This window comes from Lonchura striata, chromosome 19 (assembly GCF_050655825.1).
Source record: "Lonchura striata isolate lonStrDom1 chromosome 19, ASM5065582v1, whole genome shotgun sequence".
NCBI classification, from domain to species: Eukaryota; Metazoa; Chordata; class Aves; order Passeriformes; family Estrildidae; genus Lonchura; species Lonchura striata.
The window spans coordinates 7,882,455-7,904,384 of record NC_140721.1 but is presented as its reverse complement, the minus strand read 5'-3'; the positions used below and the strand labels follow the sequence as shown (position 1 = coordinate 7,904,384).

General features: G+C 43.3%; 1 protein-coding gene across 8 annotated transcripts in view; it reads right to left on the bottom strand.

Annotated features, from left to right (window-relative positions):
- LOC110482089 (sphingosine-1-phosphate transporter SPNS2) overlaps window positions 1-21,397 on the bottom strand; it is a 133,622-nt gene extending 112,225 nt beyond the window's left edge. For 3 of the 8 annotated variants that reach the window (XM_085557563.1, XM_085557561.1, XM_085557562.1), the window contains exon 1: window positions 20,948-21,394. In XM_085557563.1, coding sequence (XP_085413689.1) covers window positions 20,948-21,242 — 295 coding nt within the window. In that variant the 5' untranslated portion in view covers window positions 21,243-21,394. Of the gene's footprint in view, window positions 1-20,947 lie in introns of all 8 variants that reach the window. The other 5 variants (XM_085557565.1, XM_085557564.1, XM_085557567.1 and 2 more) reach the window with 4 other exon arrangements.
- Window positions 21,398-21,930: the final 533 nt, after the last annotated feature.

Here is a 21,930-nt window from a genome sequence, read left to right as displayed (position 1 = left end):
CCATCAGATAAAGTGATTGTTGGATTTAAGAAACTCTATGTCAAGCATTCTGCTGTGGGGAATGCATGCTGGAGGTGGAGAGCAGGCTTAAGACCTCACCCAAGTGTGGCAGACTTTATCCTGCTCCTGCCACTGGCTGGAATCATGCGTGGCTCCAAGCACCCTCCTGGTGAGGAGGGGTTTGCTGGGCTGCAGAGCACCTGCTGACCACTGCTCACATCAGTCCCCCTGTGGTGAGGAGGCTGCCCTGGGGAGAGGCACAGAACACAGCGTGGTGCAGACACAGGTGCCACTGAACATGTTTGAGCACATGTGGGTGGCAGGTAAACCCACGAAGACCTGACAGGGTGCACAGGTGAGCTGCCCCAGCACAACAAGCTGTTTTCAAACAGGCCAGAGCCACGCTAGCGAGGGCGCTTTCAAGTCAGTCCAACAGCCTGCTGTGAGTGCCACCCAAAGCCAGCAGATCCCTGTGCAGGTCTGAACAGGCACCCAGGTGCCCCCAGGAGGGATGCACTCCACCAAGGGAGCTGCAGCATTCCTCACCAGCCTCCGCACTGCAATGGTTTTCAGCCGGAGCCCCAGAAGAAGTTTATTCCTTAAGCTCTTCCCCACAAGATATTGGGGATGATGGAAATGAAAACAAGAGAAAATTAATCTTTTTATTAATTTAGAAAGATGCAATTCATGACTCAGAGTCAGCTTGTATAAATAATGACATTGTTTAGATCTTATTTGTAATTATACTTAAAGCCAGAGACTTTCAAAGCTGCACTGAGAATAAGGCATCCAACTGTCTAATTTATTGTTATTTTAAGCAGGTACTGTATGCCTAAATTCCCTTGGCAGATTATATCTCAGATTAAGTGTTTTGCTAGAGGTAATTTTCACATGTTCATGACAGCAGCAATGAGAGGAAGGAAATCAAACAAAAGAGAATTCCATCTATGTCATCCAATTTCTTCCTCTCTCTGGCAAGCCTGGAAGTGCTTTGTGCATGACTGAGAAACTGCACATTCCCCCTGCTCCACCTGGTTTGGCAGGGAAGAGAAAGTGGAAGTGAGGAAGGACCAAATGCAAGTGGTTTGGGAAAGGAAACAAACCAATAGTCTTTCTTTATCTTCAATGCAATCTTAGAAAAATGAAAACCTGCTCTTTGTACATTTTCTCATTCTATGAGGCACCTGTTCATTCACTACAGCAATGGTAATAAGGAGCACAAACTCACAAGTAGATCATCTTGAAAGTCTTGCTCATGCTTCTTCAGACTCCTGCAATCCCCAACCACACTTAAATTTAATAAGGATCAAAAATATGTATTGAAAACTAGAAGTTATCAAGGGGAAAATAATTTGTGCTAATGCATATATAACCCTGGAACAGCAATCTGCCTAGGAAATTAGTCTTATTAACACCTCTTTTGAAATACCTATGGCATGCTTGGAGGGCACCTGCTGATCCTCAAGGAAATTGATGCAATTTTGAGGACCTGTCATATAGCTGGTTGATCTGGAAAAGTTGGTCAGAGAACAAAAATGGTTGGAGAAGTGCCTAACATGTATCTACTACTTTTAAATACTTATCACAGTGCTGCACTTGTTGCATGCAAAACAAGATGTAGCAAATACATGGAAAATTATCATCCTAATATATATAACTGCTAGTAGCCAGAAGGATCACAGTCACCCATTTATTCAGAACAGAAGTTGGGCTGGGAAAGAGTTACCATCCACCTTTCCTCAAGACACTGTTTTAACCATGAGAAATTTCTACATGTAAGTATAATCAAATCCTAAAATCCCATATTTAGTAGGACTGCAGGATATATATTATATATTCAGAAAAATTATACCCTAAATCATTTTAACTGTTTTCTTTCCCTGCTACTAGGAATCTGGGGTACTCCTCCCGAAATGAAGAAACTTGACTTTCATGTGAACTCAAACTGCCACACAATAGATTTCATTTTTGTTTTTTCTCCTGCTCATTTTGCTCCCACTTTGTGATGGAACTGACACTGAGGAAGCAGAGCTGCCCCTTGCACACTGAAACTGAAACCAAATAGAGCAGGTTTTCCTTCTGTGTTCAAAAACAGGATCAGCAGTTTGATTTTTATATGGCCATTATTTAAAAACACACATACAACCTTTTCCAACCTGGAACTGACTTTTAGTTTCTTTCTTGACTTAGCTGTGCCCCCATCAGTGTCTGCTACAGGTAAGAAAATACAGCTCGATATCTTCAGTGGCAGAGACTGAGAAATCTTTTGCAATTAATGCATTTTAAATGGCCTACAATTTCAGAGAACACCATTAATTCACCTCCTCACATGTGGGGTCACAAACTGCTCTTCCCTCTCTTCTGATACAGGCCCTTCTCCTCTAAGGGCCCAAAGAAGGACTGCAGAGATGCAGGAACAATAAACATTACATGTTCAAAATTCAGGTGTTAGAAATGAAAAAGACATTTATCAAATGCAGACACACTCCATCCTACTCCTGCCTTCTTTTTTGTATCATTTCCTCCTTTTTATATTGTTATTAATGCCATTTTTGGGGAGAGAGGAGGGAAAAATATTCACCTCAAGCACACCACCCTAGGATACTTAAAAAAGAAAAGACTGCATAAAACATCTATAGACATAAGGTTCCTGCTGTGTGCTGGAGGCAGAGTATATCACCATTCAGCTAAATGGTGCAATAGAGAAGTGGAGAAAAACTACAGAAATTGCTTTGAAAACAAAAACAAAAAACTGCTTTCCTGGAGCTATCATCAGGTTTACTTGTCAGATCGGATGCTTTTTTCCTGTGCTCCATTCAAATGCAAAGAAAATGCTTGAGGAAAATTGCTACTTCTGATATTTACACTCTTCACATATGCAGCTGGAATGAGATTTCTACTGTGGTGGAGCAACAGCATCGACAAAATAGTCTAAGCCTAATGGCAGTCACACTGCAAGCACTATTTAAACATATGCAAAGGATTTCTTGTTTCCTTGTTACATATTTTCTAGTAAACTTCATGCTTATATAATTCTTAAGTACTTATTTTCACAGCAAACTTTAGGAAAATGGGCCAACTCAGTGTAAGATGAGTTTGCAAGTAGAACTGGAGGAAGGAAGTTAATAAAGGCAGATGGAGTAATCTGTAGATGTGAGACTTTGGGACATGATGACCTTGGCAGTGCTGGGAATACAGTTAGACTTAAAGGTCTTTTCCAATCTAAACAATTCTATGATTCTCTGAGAAATCTCCCAACTGCAGCAAGGAAAGCAGAAGCTTCAAAGAAATTCCACATAAGGCAAATCTTCCCTGAGTCACCAGCAAACATTTGTTGTGTTTTAGTTTCCATCTGACAGCAGCACACGCTCTGCCTCATGCCATGGCTTTCCAAGGAAGCACATACAGAATCAAACCAAATTTTTAGAGAAGTAGGATTTAAGAAATGCCATCTTCTATGAGATTTGGCATTCTCTTTAAAACAGTTGTTACTGAATACTGTAAGACTAAGCTCTACAAACCCTCATGGTTGTACAAAAAAAACCTCCAAACAGGAAAAAAACAGCCTCCAAATCCAGAATACAACTCTGTCACATCCAAAAGCTATTTATCTCTAAGTTTCATAGCAAAATTGAAAGGTCTGCTCATTATAGTGGCCACAGTTGTGGCAATTACTATCTGTGGGGTGTAAATTTCCATCAGACATCAGCACCATATCTTTTATTTTTTTGCAAACAGAAAAATTATGATTCCTGGCACAAAAATCTTGCTCAGACATAAGACAACAAGGCCATAGATTAATAGGAACACAAATGAAAGGAGAATACAAGAAAACAATGCATAATTTCTGTCCCTCTGACAGGTATCCAGAGGTTTAGGTTGGATACTAGGAAAAATGTCTTCACTGAAAGGGTTGTCCAGCCCTGGCACAGCTGCCCAGGGCGGTGGTGGAGGCACCATCCCTGGAGGGATTTAACAGATGTGAGGATATAGCACCTGGGGACATGGGGCAGTGGTGGCTTTGGCAGTGCTGAGGGAATGTTTGGACTTGATCTTGGAGATCTTTCCCAACCTAAAGGAATCTATGATTCTATGCTGATCAACTCAAGGCCTATTTTTATAATATAACTGCTGCAAAACAAACTCTGCAGCCATAGAGCTACAAGTAAACAAAATCCTCTGCTTTTTGCTTTGTTAACAAAATATTATCTTGCCTTAAGGATGTTGTCTGGGGTTTTGCCCCCACAAAAAATTAATTGCCTAATCTCTTTTATCCAATCAGCAGTGTCCCAATACTTTGCTTATCAGCTGCTTATTCCCAGAAATCTGCCCTGCCCTGATCCTCTTACTGCTGTTCCCCAAGTCACCTGCCAAAGCAACTACTTGTGTGGCCATGCCCAAAGTAAAGAGGGAGCAAAATCACCTGGAAGGGAAAGGGGGAGGTATGTTATTGCATTACTTTTCTCTCCCTGCGGAAAGCAATGACTGATTTGCCTTTAAGACAAAATCAACAATGCTCCTGCCTACAAATATTCCAGAAAGCCTTCAGAAATGACCAAACACACTATTCCAGCTGAAGCATGTCCTAATCCTCACCTCCCCTGCTCCAGGTAGACACAGGCTGGTTCCAGAGCATCCTAAAGTGCTTTGAGTTGCATCACTTTCCTCTTCAAGTCCTTTATACCAATTGATATATTCTGAAACACATCCATTTCTGTTGCAGTACAGGCATTTAAAAGCCCTCCATCAACACTTTTTTACTGACAGCCCTTGCCCGATTTCTCCCTTTCAGACAGACACACTCTCAGAATAAGCAGGGAAAGCTTCCTGTTTTAATGCACATTTCCATCAATTGCAAACAAGAGGTGTGAAAGGAAATTAGGCATGCAAGTCAGCTCATTCACAAATTAACTGCCTATTCATTTGCAGGAGCACTTTAAGGCCCTGCCAAATAACAGGAGGTGAGCAGCAGTGCTTTTCTAGCAGCCTGGAAACAACTGGAGCAGGTAGATGACAGATACCTCCATTTCTCTGAGAAGCCATTTCAGGATCAACTCCCCCTGGCTGCTGTCCCCAGTTTCCAAGCACAGGGCAGACATCAGCATGATCACCAACACTACAATATTAATGACAAACAACTAACTTACAGGGCCACTGTGAGTACTGATTATCTGGGAGTTTTTATGTGCCAGAGAGCCTTGCTGTGGTAGGTAGGAAAGCAAAGCCAGGCAGGCTGTGCTTAGTCATGCCAGGGCACAGAGCAGGTCTGAAGAACCGTCTCCCTGAAGAAGGGCCACTGTGCATTCCCTGTGAGCCTGCTGAAGGACCTGACATGGCTGAGCCTCCCCTCTCTCCTTGTGCCCTTGCTGTCCTGCTGCCAGCACCACTGCCAGGATGCAGCAGCTGAAGAGCACCGAGACTTCTGCAACAGGATCTGCCCCTGTGGACCTGTGGGCTCTGTGCCAATACAAACAGCAACACTTCATGGCAGTGCCCAAAACCAAGCTTGAGCTTTCTGTCCCTTCATCCATTTATCCTAACAGAGGAAAATAAAATAGTAAAATCTAGATCTCAGTTGTACAATATAAACACTCTGCAACTGCCCTGTATTCACACTAACATGAAGAGACTTGAGCACAGCTATGTTCCTTCCAAACTTGAAATTACTCAACTTTGATCAAGATACGCACATCCTTTCCTTTCTGAAACTTTTTGACCCAAAATAAACATTCCTCTTTCACAATTAAATGTCTTTACAGAAACCCACTACTAACATTTCAGAGCACATTTGAAAAATAGATGCTTGCAGCCTATTGAGTAAAACACTTTGCTTAAATGACACACTCTTCTTTCATGAAATTCCAGCATGTGGTTTTGCCTTCTCTCCATCACTGGGCCTGAACAAGAAAACACTGCAGGCCCATAATCTGCTTCATATTAATCAATATAAAACCCCATTAGTGTGTTGAGGAGCAGACAAAGATGGTCAGCCTTATCACTGAGGGCTGCTGAGGGCAGAGATTGAGGTAATAAAAGGCAGTGAAGGAATCCATGCTAGGGCACAGGTGATCTACGTGCTAAGCAGAGCTCCAGACTCCTGGCAGTGCCCTTAACAGCAATTCCTGAGTGTAAATAGAAGCAGTCCATAATTACTGTATAACCAAAGAGCCTTCCCCAGGCATTTCAGGTTCAAGATGCATCCATGACTACTTTAGTAAGCATCAAGACTTCAGTAAATTTTAGACCTGAGCAGAAAAGTAAAAATACCAAGAGCTGAAAGTGTCTTTGTACTTTGAGACTGACCTCCATCCTCAGCTTCAGTTACCCCAAAAGCCCCTGAATATCTCAATAATTGGTTAATTGCATTTACTTGCATGTCCTCTTACTTGAGAGATCCATACTAAGGCTGTAAGAGTAGTAACAGTCATAACAACAGCAGATGCCAAGAGGATAAAACTGATGCAAAAAACAAACAACGAAGAGTAAGGTTAAATTTCTTTGGACTCCTAAAAAAACCCGAAACCAAACAAAACCAAGATGAAACCCAACTGAAATGATGAAAACCAGATCAAACTGGAACTTGCATCCATCTCTCCTTTCATCTCAGCATTTAAAGTTCTGAGATAAGCTAAAAAATGATATATTCTTTCAGTTTATGACATAACAGTTAAACATATGGCATAAAATAAAGAGACTGGGTGCTAGCTGAACCTCAAAGCATGCAGCTAATTATTTCAAACCAGCCAAAGGCTCATAGCAATAGCTTATCCTTCCAGCAGCTGATAGGAATTATAGAGCAGGGCACATTATTTGGAAAATTCTTGGATTTTCTATCGCAAATGCCTCAGAATTGTTCCCACAGTATCTTGATCTCACATACTGAAGTACTGCAGAAGAGGACAGCCTGTTTCTCCACACACCCTTCTGCTGGATGATTACACTGCTTTCCAAAGGGTACAGATTTACAGCTAACACACAATCCAGGGGCTGCCTCCACACTCACAGCAGGCACCTCCTGCACCCCTGCTCATCCTCACTGCCTTCCAGGGCTTTCTGTCGCAGCAAACCCAGAGCTGCTCGTCCTCCCTGCAAGGCACGAGCCTCCACCTCCACCAAACAGAGAAAAACCATGCTGAAGAGTTTAAAGTGTTCAAAATTCCAGCTCAGAAAGAGAGAGGCCCATGGCCAACATTTCTAACGGCAAAATTACAGCATGCGGGAATTACAGATCTGCAGGAAAACCAGCAATTTGTGAGGAATTCAAGTCACCAGGAGCGACAAATTAGGACCACAATGCTAACAAAATTAGACACAGTCTCCTTTTAACCTCATCTCTATTTTAAGAGCTTTCTTTTTTTTTTTTTTTAAAGAGGGTTTGTATTTATTTTGTTGTTGAAGTTTCCATGAAATTGGGCTGGGACTGTTTAAGAACAATGTTTCTCTATCATTTACTTTCTTTACTTTAGGATGTGTGAAATTATGCCCATGCCTGTACAAGGAGGTTTCTCTCAGCCATTTAACAGTGACAGAGTCACCCAGCAGAGATAAAATTCAGTAGCCACATGAAAACTTCCATCACCTTTGCAAACATGCTGCTTGACTGGAGGCTGTCAACTCTGGGATTTTTTTTTTTTTTTAGGTTCCCTTGCATTCTTCAGTCTTCTCTCAACTGGGGACAATACAAGAGTCAAAAGACAGCTCTTTCCCAATGAGATTCTCACTCATCTACAAGTCAATAGACTGAACTATGGAAAAACAAAACAAGAAGCGAGCCAATTTCCACCCGCTCCACTCAATAACAATAAAATCACACAACAGCATCTTTAAAGCCATGCCTGTTCATATGGATAATTACTCTAACAGCCCACCTAAGCATGGGCTCAGCCCTGTCCCCAATGGAGAGACCAAAACCTGAAGGAGAAGGAGGAAACAGCTCATCTGCTGAACACAATGTTCGGAAATGTGAGGTGAACATTCCTCACCACAGCAAGATAAATGTTCCCACCCCACAAAGAAAGGGTTCATATTTCATATGTTTTCCATTGTTTGAGCTTGCTTGTACATAAGCAACTACATTTAGCAATTACCAATGGGAGAGACTGAGCAGCTAAAAAGATTATCATGTTTTTAACAATGCAACAGCAGAATCAACAAGGGAGGCTGCACCCTGTTCAGTTCCATGAATGTTCTCCAATTCCAGCAGAGAGACACCTTTCCATGGGTAATGTAACCTGTAACACTCACTCATGGGATGTGCATCATCTGCTGCACAAATGAAAATTATCCATCACATGAGAAGTTATCCTCAGTGGGGGGGGCTGCAACAATGATTTCCAAAGGAAGCCAAACAACACCAATATAGTGTTTAGCCTAAGCAGGGCTCTTATATAGATCCCCTGTGCTCATCCTGTCTCACTGGTGTCTTCAGTGATAGAAAGGGAGTGGACACACATCTGTATGGAACCAAAGAATTCTGGATTGAAACAAGTCAGTACTTTGAAACATAAAGTATTTCAATGAGATGGCTTCATGACATAAGGAAATACTCTGTAGGTAGTGATGGAGATGATGGTTTTGGACTGGTTTGACTCCAAGGAGTTCACCAGGCAGTGAAGAACACAGAGGAAGGACTTGCACAACCCTGGCAAGTCTCACAGCCTGGTGCCTGTTCCACACTCGTGCTGCTGCATCTCCACCCTGCCCAGACTGCAGCTGCTGTGGCTGGAACAGGGTCTTGCACAGGGAAAAGGCAGCAGTATTGTACTCTAGGGAAGGCACAATGCCCAAGGATCTCAATAGAAACAGCAAGAAAGGTTTTACCAACCTACAGAGTTTCAAAGAGAACTCTGCAGTGGTGCATGAGTGACTGCTCCAGCTCGAATGACACAGCGTCCTCACACAGTCATCACTGCCCAGCAAGTGCTGCCTTTATGTGTTTAACAGAAACCTCCTAACACTGCCTGCTCTAGCTTTCATTATATGCTCTGAAAGCACTCTTCTCCTGGACCCTTACAAAAATAATGCAGAGTATTTATGGACAAAGACAAGCTTTAGAAGGCTGGCAAGGAATTAAGTGTCCTTAAAACTATTAGTTGGGATGGAAGGAACAGGGAACGCTTATCAGTACAGGCTGCTGGCACACGAGGGCACAGCAGCAGCCAGACACGGCAGGTGCAAGAGATGAAATCTGTGTGCACATTCTGGAGGGACAGCTTCAAACAGAGCTGCTCTTCTCTGCTGTGGCTGCTGCTTAATTTGATTACACACAAGTGAGAGCCAGGGGGAGGGAGGGAGGGAAGGAAAGCAAAGACAGGCACAGGACCCTCTGGGCACCCATGCGGAAGGTCCTGGGTGCCCGCAGCTGCGGTCTCAGCTCAGGCTCTGAGCAGGATCTCTGTGAAATTACAGGGGCACCAGACAGCTGACACGGCACGAGCCTCTGGGAGACACAAAATGACTTGCTTTCCCCTCAGCAAACCACATGCAGCATAGCAATTTGGACTGGAAAGATGCTATTCTGGATTTAAAGGGGAAGGAGTCTGCTGAAAGCAGAATTCTTCTCAGTTATCACCCCTTGCACACACTGTGACACTTTGTCCCCAGCACTTACAGGTGCTACATTCCTTCAGCTTCACACCAACCAAGTCTTCTACTACCTGGCTGCCTAAGAACTGCCAAGAGACTCTTTTGTAGTGATAATCTCTAACCTAAAATTATCTAAAGTGTGCTCTTGCTTCCCTCTAGCCCTGAAATCTCACAGAAGCAGCCTGGGACTCTTCCTTTAAAAGACAGAACAATTCAGCCTCTATTGAATTCTGGGCTAAAAGTTAAAAAACCCAAAGCAAAAAATCCAGAGTCTAGATTCAAGTCCTTCAGACTAAGCCCAAGAATAATACTAGAGAAGAAAAATTGCTCTTGTTGGGATATTTAGATACAAGATATTTTTAAATCTACCTTAAAATTGTTATGACACTACCTACCAGAGTCTAATTATACTTTCATAATTATATGTATTAATATCTATAGTGTGTAATTACAAAGGAGCCAATATATTTTAGAAACACTATACTTATAAACTTTTTTTTAAAATAGAAACTTCCTGCATGACTGTATTTTAGTTCTTCTGTCCTAATGACTCAATACTAGCAGAGGCAACTGGAGTCCACATGTTTGAATGGAAGCTGCAAACAAGGATGTTCTACATTATGTCAAAGGCATTGATCAAAAAACCCACCAAAATCTTGCTCTTGGGCAGAATAAAAGAAACACCTGAAAACAGTGGAAAAATAAAATAAAATAAAATAAAAAATAATTAATAATAATGAATTTTCTTCTCAGCAGCTTCCTTCATTAAAGCAAAAACTTTTTATACATTTTTTTTAATCTACAAAGAGAACTGGAGCATTGAAAAGTAGAGATCTTGCCAGCAAAAAAAAAAAAAAAGGTGATTAATGGAGTTTACAAACATCTTAATTATCAGATCAGTGATACAAATCTACTAAGTAGTGGTGTCCACACCATGGCTGAGCCTGCCTGTTGTTTTCTGGCAGACTCTGGACAGAGGCCACAGGTGGAACATCTATGACTGCCTGGACAATGTGAGCTCTCCCACTGCTGGGCTCGTGCTGTACACACAAACCTCTTCTGCAGGCCGCAGTGGCCCAGGAAATCTCTCCCACTCAGGACTGAAGTGGTTTGTGCTTCAATTGCACAAGTCTGAGTGAATAAAACCAAACATCATCAGGTTACAAAGCCCAGTAATTTCTAAATGGTGATGAATGTATTTCCCAGTCATGGATGAAATGAGAAGGGATGGTATAATAGAGCTTGACTAAATATTTAAATCAAAAATGTTAAATCCTGATTCAGTTTTGATTGCATCTGCTTACAGACAGAAACCTTTCTCCAGCTACTTACATAACTTCTGGTTTTATTGAAAACATTAGCTCCACTTTTGATTTATTCTTGTTAAGTGGCTTTCAGCAATGCAGGTGATTTAAATGCACACTTGAGAGGCAAATGTAAGCTTGCAATAAGGTGCAGTTTGACATTTAAACCATTACATATTTTCGAACATACTACAACTACAGAAACATTACTAATTTGGCCACTTCCAGCCAGAAGTTTAAGAAGCACAATGAAATGCAGACCAAATGTGATTTATCTCTCTTTTCTCCAGCAACTGTTGCAACTCTCTTGATTCACAGTCCAAAAACTTGAAAATTTTGGTAGCTTTGTAGTAACATAAAGCTGCACCTTAAACAGCTGGAATTACCAGCATTTAAGAGGTGAAAATTGCAACTACTTAAAAATGTTTCAAGAAGGAAATAGCAAGTGACCCTAGACTTCAGCAGATCTGCCAAGACCCTTCTATAATGAAGTAAGTAATGAAGAGAACTTGTTAATTTTATTGCTTTTGCAGCTCCTCTGTACAGTTCAAGGTACACCCCACAGCCGAAAAGCACACAGCAACAGATGCTGGGGAGGGGTTGCTAACTGCTCCCGAGCATCCAGCCTCTCTATACCTGTAAAAAGGAGAATAAAAAAACACAGAGGTAAAGGAAATAAAGTTATTTCCTCAATGACTAAGAAATGCTGTTGGAGAGAAGGGCAAGGGAGGAGAGCAGGAGATATACTCACTATGTGGAGCACCAGTGGCTCCCAACAACCTCATGTTCTGTCCAGCTACTCAAGGTTTTTCATTGGGGATTGAGTAATTGCTTATGCAGTCTGTATGTAAGTGCAAATGAGCAAAAGCACCACAATTCCTCTCATTTAGAGGGGAAAAAAATCTTCCTTTGGGAAGATTCCTTTGTGCCTTCCTTTATTCCAGTTGGGAATACAACATGCAAACTGATCATCAGAAACTCAGGAACCTCAGCACATTGTTCTTACAGTCAAAAATCAATGACTAGAAACCAACACTTGGCATTTTCTCTACCTTGTTACAGGAAAATCATTATGGAGAGATTAATGTTTGCCCTTCCAAGCACTATTACTCAGGTACTTTGGTACTTCTGAGTTACAAATTCCTGGAAAACTGCAAAGGAAAAAAAAAAAAATCTCATATCCTAATATTATTACATTAAACAATTTTTTGTCCTCTGTCTTCTCTTCCCCATGAGAAAAGAAACTAACACAGCCAAGATGGAGCTGATCAGGAACTGTCAGTTTTAATCAGAGCACTGTAACTGTCAGTCACCAGTGGCCCTTGGGTATTTTGTTTCCTGAATATATAAAAGATTGTTATCCTGAAAGTTAGTCAGCATTTCTGGCTGCTAGACGGAAATAACAAGACTATTAGAAATGTTTTAACACTGGTATAACTGCAGCAATATTTGAGTTCTAATACCTCAGCACACCAACACAGGCAATGACCCCCCCCTTTATGAGCCACACTAGTGCAATTGAAATAATTTCTCCTTATTGCATAGTTTGCACAGTTGGTATTTATTAATAGTGTTGCAATTCTGTATTAATTATTATTTAGCACTGAGAGCACGCCAGAAACTGCACAAAATTAGTGCCTGGCCCAAAGTGCTTAAGCAGCTCTGATTCAGCATCCCATAAGCAACATTTCATCCACCAACCTGCCCAGGGACTGAAGCCTGGATGGCAGTGGCACTTGGTCAGCTGATGTCACATCAAATTATTTACATCCTACAGCCTGGGACAGCCAAGCCCCAGTGGGTCTGGCTGGGGCAAAGTTTACAAGCACCAGTCTGATGGAAAAAAACCACCAACACTACAAGCAATGTGAAAATGAGAATACAGTATCTTGTGCAAATTCTTAGAAAAGAAATCCTGTCACAGTCTCCCATTTTCAAATGAAAAGTCTCACTGAAGAGGAACAGAGCAAGAAGACACAGCGATTTGTGAACTTCCCAAACTGCCCACCTGACAGGAAAGCTGTACTAAAGTAGCTGCCTAAGCCAGGATTAAAAGCAAAACTTCCAAGGTCATCACCACCACACAGGCACAAATCATGAAATGCAAACATGACAGGCAGAGAAAAGTGAAAATTGCGAATCAACAGCAGGGCAAGACCCCCACCCTACCTTTCAGATCCATACTGCTTTGTTGGCAAACCCTCCTGAGGGATCACTTCTCTGAAATGAGAATATGCAGAGAGCACAGAACAGCAAATCCCAGGACAGCCATGGGAATCAGAGTTAACCTTCAGGCAGTTCAATTCAGGCCCTGCAGACTTCACACAGACACCAGTCCTGTTGCCACTGTCATTTTACCCATTTTTGTTGTTTTCCACGTTGCCAAGAACACAGAGCTGTATTCTAAGACAATAATGACATGTTAGTAATACAAATAGAGAAAATAGGAAGCTATGAAACAAATAATTAACTGTGATCTGTTATTTACATAATTATTGGCAGAAGTCTGAACAAGGAGTAAGATGGATTACTGCAGTTTTGGTTCAATGGAGCCTTAAAATAAAAAAAATTAAACAAAAAATCATCACATGCCAAGGCTGAAAGGATTTTCATTCCAGCATGGGGTTCTCTCACTCTGCCAGCCAAACTCCAAGCTGCTACTACAGCTACTCTCCAGATAAACACTGGTCTTTTCTCCCTGCTCTTCTGTTCGGCTACTGCAGTTGTTGGCCACCAGCAGAAGCATAAGAAAAATACAAAAAAACCCCAAACAAACAAACAAAAAAGAAACAAAAAAAAAAATCTCTGTAAGAGATAATATTGCTTACCAACAACATAGCCCTGGTATGTTTATATTGCTCAAGCGTGAACTTAGGAAAGGCAAGACATAAAGCCTAGTTTTTATTTTCTCTCCCTTCTCTTAAGCCAAAATTGCTCTATGATTTCAGTTGTGGTAGGAGATCAGCTCTGGAGAAGGAGGATTGATACCTATCTCCTCAAAACCAGAAGTACAGAGTAGGTGGGATGTTGTTCTCACAACATGCTCCATTGCTGTCTAGAAAGTTCAGCCTGGCAGAAGAATTCCTTTCCTTACTCTGTCATTTTTAAAATGATAATGATAGTGAAAGATAATGTGGTGGTTCCAGCCACGTGCAGAGGCTCTCATGAAACACAGAGCACCATGAAGAGTGGAAAGAGCAACCCCATTCAAGAACCTTCCAAAGGAAACCTTCAGCCATTCCTGACTGGTGACAGGTCCAAAGCCATGGCCACAAGCAGGAAGGATTCCACATCCCTTCAGTCAGCCAGGATCCCTTCCATCCTCATCCTGCTGATGTTTTATATACTGCTGTAAAACCAGGAGCACGGATATTATTGCTCCCTGCCTTTCACTTCCTTTCCCTGCAACCCTACAGAAATAGCTGGGTTACATCAGACAAAAAACACACACAATGTAACAATGAAAACAGATGTGTCAAGAAAAGAAAAACCATGCATGAGATGCCTGCTGTGCTCGGCAGCTCAGCAGTTCTAGGTGGGGTCCTCATCCAGTTGATGAATCGCAGGGTGAGAGATTTTACAGTACCAAAGAGGGCATCTAGTAGTAAAGAACTCAGTAGTAATGACTACTACTGGGGAATTGTTATTTGGTTTGGGTTGTTTGTGGGCTTTTTTCTCTTATTTTGCCCCTTATTTTGTCTCAGATTTGCCTCTTGATTTTCAGTACAAGAATTTCAGGCCAGTTCACCAAAAATGCAATTTACAGGAGAGGTCCATGCCAAGATGTGTACTCTAAATTTCTCTGGAAACCATGAGGTGTTGTTCACCTCACTTACACCTCTCTGGGCTCTGAGCCCAAGCCCATTTTGCTCAGCTCCCATTAACTTCCCTGGTCCCTTAGGCACCTCACAGGTTCTTTGTAGAACTCATTTTGCACACACACATTTTTTCTAGAACACTCATCACCCTACATCCATAGTGCAAATTTCCACAAAACTCTCTCAGCCAGAAGGGCATCATCCACCTTTCTCCATTTCCAGCAGACATCTTCATCCTTTCTCCCGTGACACTCATCATGTCTGGAAGATGCTGTTTGTAAAGTCCTGTTGAAAGCTGCCCTTTTCTTTCCTCACATCCCCCCTCACCCCTTGCCTATACTGCCTACCAAAAAGCCACATCTGCTCATCTTCTGGGACCTCTCCCACTCACCAATGCTGTCTCTTGTGTCCCTCTGACTCTTCATCCTTGGCCTACAGCTCTGATATCTTGGAGATATGGTGATAGATGTGGGCTATAAGTACTTTGGGTGCACCACCTTATTCTATAGAAGCTGCACAACAATGTCCTGGTTATAAAACAAATCAAGCAATGGTGATGTAAACAAATAACTGAGAAGAATTCTGATCTCTGGACATCCTAATTTTTATCTGTCCAATAAAATAATGAATTATGGTTTCCCATTGAATCTCCTGAAGAGGTACCAGGAGCTTTTTTTGATAGTTATATGGAACCTCAAGACCTTTACAAACCTTATTTGATGTAGGTGATACATTATAACACCTTTCAACCACAAGTTCCTCAGCAATTGAAATACCAAGCAAGAGCTATGGGATTTTGTATTACAGGAAAAGTCAACAGTTTTTAACAATATCTGTTCAAATTTATAACCCATCATGCTACCTCATCAGCAGCTTATTTGCTTCTCATGCACAGTGTACCGGAAAAAATGAAGAGTAAATGTTCTCAGTTAGTCCCATTTATTAGAATTTAACCCTCTTGCAGCTTGGTATGGTATTTGAGAAGTCTGAAGGAATGATTACAGATTTCCCACACTTTTGACCAAAGAAGCTTTATCACAAAGCTTCTGGTGTTGACAGTCACAGAGATCAAGGGACAAATAAGAACATTACATTATTCTTAAGAAAACACTCAATATTTATGAGTATATTAACTCCATGTAATAAAGGCCACATTCTCTGGCTGTGATGGCTTGGATGCTTTGGGGATAAAATTAATCAACATGCATGAAAGGGGATCTCAGAGTCAAACAGGAAAATCTGCACATAATAACAAAGATAGTTAGTATCTGGCAAACCTACAGCACAAGGAAGAAAAAAATCCTATGATTAAACATAATAAGACTTCACTTGAAATGTAAAATACTCTGGAACAAATCCTGCCAACTCGCATAAGAATCAGCAAACAGGAAGCAGCAGCCTTTGCAATAAAGCCCATCCCACAGGGAAAACAACACTAGAGAACAAGATACTATGGCACAGTCCCTGTCATTGTGCTGCAGAACATTTTCTGTCTCCTGCTTTTGAAGTGCACGAGGTTCAAGTCTAACTTCAGCTCCCAAAGCAGGACTTGTTCAATTCTGAGTCAGTAACAGGTCCCTGCTGCCCAAGTAAAACACTGTCATCCTTTCACAAACTCTCACATGTGTGAGCTGGCAGCACTACTGCCTCAAGTGCATTCTGTCAGTATTATTTTCTAATATTTTCCAGCATTACAGCCCTTCCAGAGCTGTGTCTTAATACTTCCCTCCCTAGAGCTATGAGCACTGAGTATAGTCTTGTTACGAGAGGAGAAGGGGCTCTTTTTATCCTATTCCATGTGAAATCTCTGGCTACATTCACTATGAAGCACTCAATGGGGCACTATGTTACTATCAGAAATGTGAGCTCACAAGTAAAAAGAAGCCGTTTTAGCTCACATCCTCTTCAATGTCTTTGCACTTGAGAGTTAGTGCTGAACCTTTCCTAACCCTTCAGCTGGAGTCTGTAGTACATAGTTGTAAACTTGACTTTCAACTTTCCGTGATCATTTGCATGTGTGTATCTTCAAAGAATGGCATTTGATTTGCAACTATGTGTTGTAATGAGAGGCTAATTAACACAAATACAGTTATTAGCAAGTTGCAGACACTTAAAGGACAAAAACAGCTGACCAAAGTCTGTGACATACTGTGTGACAGGGATGGAGAACCTCAAGGATGAACTGATACCAGCCAAGGCTCTGCCACTAACTCCATTACCACAGGCAAATCACCAGCATTCTGCAACTTGGTTTCCCCTTCTGCAGTGGGACAGTGAGACTCATTTACTTTTCTGGGTAGTTCTGCAGCTTAATTAAATCGTTACCTTTAAATTAAAGCACTACAGAAATGCCAGGAAGTAGCATCTGAATTAGAAGGTGGAGGTGACACCCTAATGAAGCAAGACTATTTTCATCGTCAACAGCAGGCACAGTAAAAGGTCACCCATGGTATAATTGTGAAACCACATTCCAAGCTTCTGAAAGTTTGGAAGGCAAGATGACTTTTCCCAAAACTTCATTAAGGAAGAAGATATGTCCTAGCATCATGGGATGGCTGAAATCCTACAGTTTCACAGGAAATCTGCAATGGTTTCATTACTTTTGTTTTCCCCTTGTCCTTACTCGTTTGCTATCCTAACAGCAGTGAAATATCACAGCTTTTGAAAGAATGCTTTCTCTCCAGGCAACTGTTGTCAGTATGATCAAAGACCTATTAAGAAAATTGCAGAGGATCATTTCCCTTCAAAGTGGTAATGGTCAGCACTGATTGAGTTTTCAATCTTTTCTTTACAAGAGCCACAGTAGAGGCACTGGCACTTTTTGTCTGGGACAGCTTCTTCCAAATATCAGTATGTTCCATACTTCACACATACTGGAAATTTCCAACTCTTTGTAAACATAAGGATCTTATTGAAATACTCACTACTGCTGTACAGACTCTTTATTTTTAAGCACTGGAAGGAACTTATTCTGAAACATTAAGAAACAGGCCAGTCCTCAGTGGAGGCCCATTTTCATCATGGATTCCCAAAAAAGCAGCAAACTTAGTGTCAGGTGTGAAGCTGTGTATGCCCTGTATCTTGGAAACTGCACTCGAGCTCTGTCCCAGATACCAAAAAGGCACATCCAATCATAAACTCATTTAGTCCATACTGGGAAGTCATTAAACCAAAGCCAGGAAAATAAGCAGCTACTTCCTTGTGTGTTGCACTTGAAAAAAAGATTACCCAAACCCAAATAATTATACACAATGTTTATGTGTCCAGAGTGTAAACACCAAGAAATAATACGTTTGCTGTTTGCTTTGTAGCAATGCAAAAGATTTTACTTTTAAGAGCAAGATGTGCTATAGGACAGGTCAGCCTAGTTCTTCCTATCACATAAGATGCTCTTACATTGACTGGATACATGCTATCCAGCTTCTGTGAGGCTATGTTAGAAAATAGTGGAAGACACTCAGGAAATTACATCTGGAACTAACTCTGTGTATGATTTTTTCCCCAGTAAATAAATATACTTGCATACACTTGTTTATATATATATGTATATATGTGTGCGTGTGTGTATACACACTAAATATATACTTGCTTTTTCTTATACTTTTTGGCCAACCAAAATGATTGCAACTAAGTTCTCAAGTAAGACAGAAGATGTACTTGGGGTATTGTGCCCATACAGCTGGATACACTGTTGGCCTATGTCTGTCTGTCAGCTGCCTGCTAATTCCTTTTGAGGCCACTGACCTGCCTTTGACTAAATTTGACAGCAGGAAGAAATCCCAAAGCTTCCAACACTTTCATTTTTAAAAAATAGTTGGGTAGATGCAAGCCTCTTACAAGACAAGAAGAGAAAGGCTAATGACAAAGGTCAACTTATTTGACATCAGAGAATCCACAGCAGGGATCGCCCTAGAGACAAATCCTCAGGAACCAGTTTCCATTGGTACTGCTGCTCTCCTAACACTTTGTTTCCAATAGAGCTGGAACCAGAAATTAATTCCAGTTCTCACAACAGTCCACTTGCCTTAGGTAAATCATAACTTCTGATGCTACTTCCCCTGCCATAACATGGCTGGTGTTAAAATCTCTTATTACGTTGCTGCAACAATTCATATTTGAAATGTACTTTGAAGGTCTGGAGAGTTGTATTTACTAATTATTACCTGTCTTGAGACATAAGCTGCATATTCAAAGTGCTAGCTTGATTCATCTGCAAGTGCACATCACATAAGCATGTGGTATGTGCTAAGACTCAAAATACAAAAGTAAAGATTACTTTTAGAGAAGACTTTATAATCAAGTCAGTTTTGAGCTCAAAACATATAATTTTTATTACCACAACTCTTCTATTACACTGGATTTAAATTATTTCATGTTTTAGATTAGCACTTTATATAACACCAGTTTGAAAAGTAAATACTAATTGACAGAAGACAAAGTCCATGCAAAGTTTGATTCTGTCCCCAAAGGCAAGTCTGATGTCTGAGATCTTAAACCTTTGATATCTAGCTGAATGTTAATAGATAAGTTCCACAGGGCAGTTATTGAGCACAGTAATACCAGAGCTTGTCCTAGAAATACCAGCTATCACAGACTGGGTTTGGCAATGCCACATTACAGTAGGCAGGCATTTTTATCTTCTGCTTGGTCAGGCACTTTCCAGCCTTTCCAGAAAAGCTTTCAGTTTTTGCAGGCAGAAAAATCAGATGGCAAAGGTCTTGGTGGAAGTGCTAGAGCAAATAGGTGAACTAGATGGGATTTTTTTCTTAAGAATGCATGTTAGAGGAATAGCTTCCTAAAAATGAAGCTGACCATGCATTAAAGGTGCTTTGAAAAACTCAATTTAGAGAGGTCCCTATTTGAGGGCAAGGGAGCACACTACAACTTCCTTCAATAATAGCAGCTTAACCTTCTATCTTCAAGCTTCCTTCTGTAACAGACTGACTACCAGCAGAGAACTTAATACCTTCCAATACTGGCCTTTACATTTCCTGAAGGAACAAGCCACATCTAAAAAGAAAAACAAAAAATCCACAATGGTGCCAGCTAAATTCTCCTTGTAATCCTCCCCATCTCCCTACTCCAGACAAAATAAATACAACCTGGCCAACTAATTCTAACAATGGTGACTTAGATTTATGTCCCTTGCTCTCTATCACTGCCCTACAAACATATATTATTTTAATGTAGTATAAACAAATATTGGATTTGCTTAACACCACATTGAGTCCTAGTGATTAAAACATATATATGCATAGAGAAAAATTTATACATGCACAAACCCCTTTGTAAACTCTGAAGATAAAATTATCAGTATTGCCAAACAGAGAATATGTATTATATTCTAATGACATGAGACGGTTGATTACCAACAAGCCTACTTCATTTCTAATTAGAAAAAGTTCAGTGATGATCTTCTTCCCTGCTGTTATTGCCTGACAAGAATAAACAAGGAGTCCTCTCTAGGGATGGCACAGTAAACATCCAAACAGACATTTGCTTTGGAGCGGAGCTTCACAGTAGTAGTAAGTACTGAGGAGCATAGTGGTTCACACACTACGGCTGGTCACACATCCACCAGCGCATGATTTTAAACATTTACCTTAAGAAACCCGAGCTCTGCAAAGTGCATTGCAGCTGCCTAGCTGCTCCTCCTGCGGCCGCTCCTGCCAGCTCTGCTGTCACCTGCTCGGGAGTTCTGCAGCGAAGGGACCCTCCTTGGCACAGGGCTGAAGGGCAGCCGGCTGTTCCAGGCTGGACGCGCTCCGCAGAAACAAAGCAAAGGGGATTTGCTTCGCTGCGATTTTCACCCAGGGACACACCGCGCTCGCACGTCTGGCAGCAGCCTGTGTGTCTCCGGCCGCAGCTGCACCTGTCGCCCGCAGCCTTCACCCCCGTGCGGGATCGATACCGCGTCTGCCATCGCCCAGCCTCGCCGAGCGCCCTCCGCTCCCACCGCCGCTGCCTCCCGAACCCCACCGGGCACCCATTCCGCCATCGAGCCCACACAAACAAAGGGCGCTCCTCTTATTTTCGGTAAAATTCAGACAAACTAGAGAACAATACCGGAGCGGCCGCACAATGGGCACCGGCCGCGCCGCATCCCTCACGCCATGCCTCCTCTCCAGCCCCGCTGACCCGAGCCCGGGACAGCCCCGGGACGGCGGCGGCTGCACCGCGCCCGGGCAGGGCTGTCCCCGGGCAGCGGGGGATGCTCTCAGAGCCGCGGGGTGCGCTCACCTGCCACGGTGTACCGGTCCAGGTAGTTGAGCACGTTGCCCACGCTGAGGATGCCGGCGGCCGCTACCCGGGCCCGGCCGAGGGTCGGCGCCTTGCGGAGGGCGGCGGGGCGGTCGGGGTGCTTGCCGGCCGCCGGGGGGTTCATCCTGCCCGACAGCGTCTGCACCTCGCCCTCGGCACCCCGGCCGCAGCAGCCCCGCTCGCCGTCCTCCTCCTCCTCCTCGTCGCCAGCTCGGAGCCGCCCGCCGCAGACCGGGCTGCTGCCGGAGGAGCCGTCGCTTTCCAGGCACATCATGGACTGCGGGAGGGAACCTCGGCGTGCGGGAGCCCGGGCGGGGAGACCGATGGACGGGCGGACAGACGGACGGAGAAGGCGAGCGGAGCGCGCTCAGCGCCGCATCCCGCGGTCGCCCCGAGCCTGCCCGGGACAGGCCGGCTCTGACAGCCCGGGCGGGGCCGGGGCCGGCGGGGCGGGGCGCGGGGAGGATCCGCCCCTTCCCCGCCCCGCCCCGAGCGCGCCCCGCCCAGCGGCCCGAGGGCTCCGCGCGGCCGCCGGGAGCCGGCCCAGCCGGTGCCTGCTCGCCCGTGCTGTGCAGCGCTCCGGCGGCCGTGCGCGCGCCACCCTCAGCCCGTCTCGGGCGCATTCTCATCCCCCCTCAGACAGCCCCGAGAGGTCCGCCAGCCGCTTAGGTCGGCGCCTCATCTGTTTCCAGCGTGGGCCTGAGGGTGTCCCTCCAGCACTCTCCGGTGCCCTGAGGGAAGCCCTCGGCCCCGCCAGGAGCGGGCCGTCCCTCAGCCGTGCCGGCGGTGCCTCAGAAAGCTCGGCTCGGCCTTGGGGATCCCCTCGGCGCGGCTCTGAGCGGATTCTCCCTCAGCTCCCGCAGCGCAACGAGCTTCAAACGCACGGGTGGGTGGAAGAAAACCCACCAAACGGAACCAATGGCTCCAGCACTACCGGCGTGTACCCAGCAAGGAGTTCATGT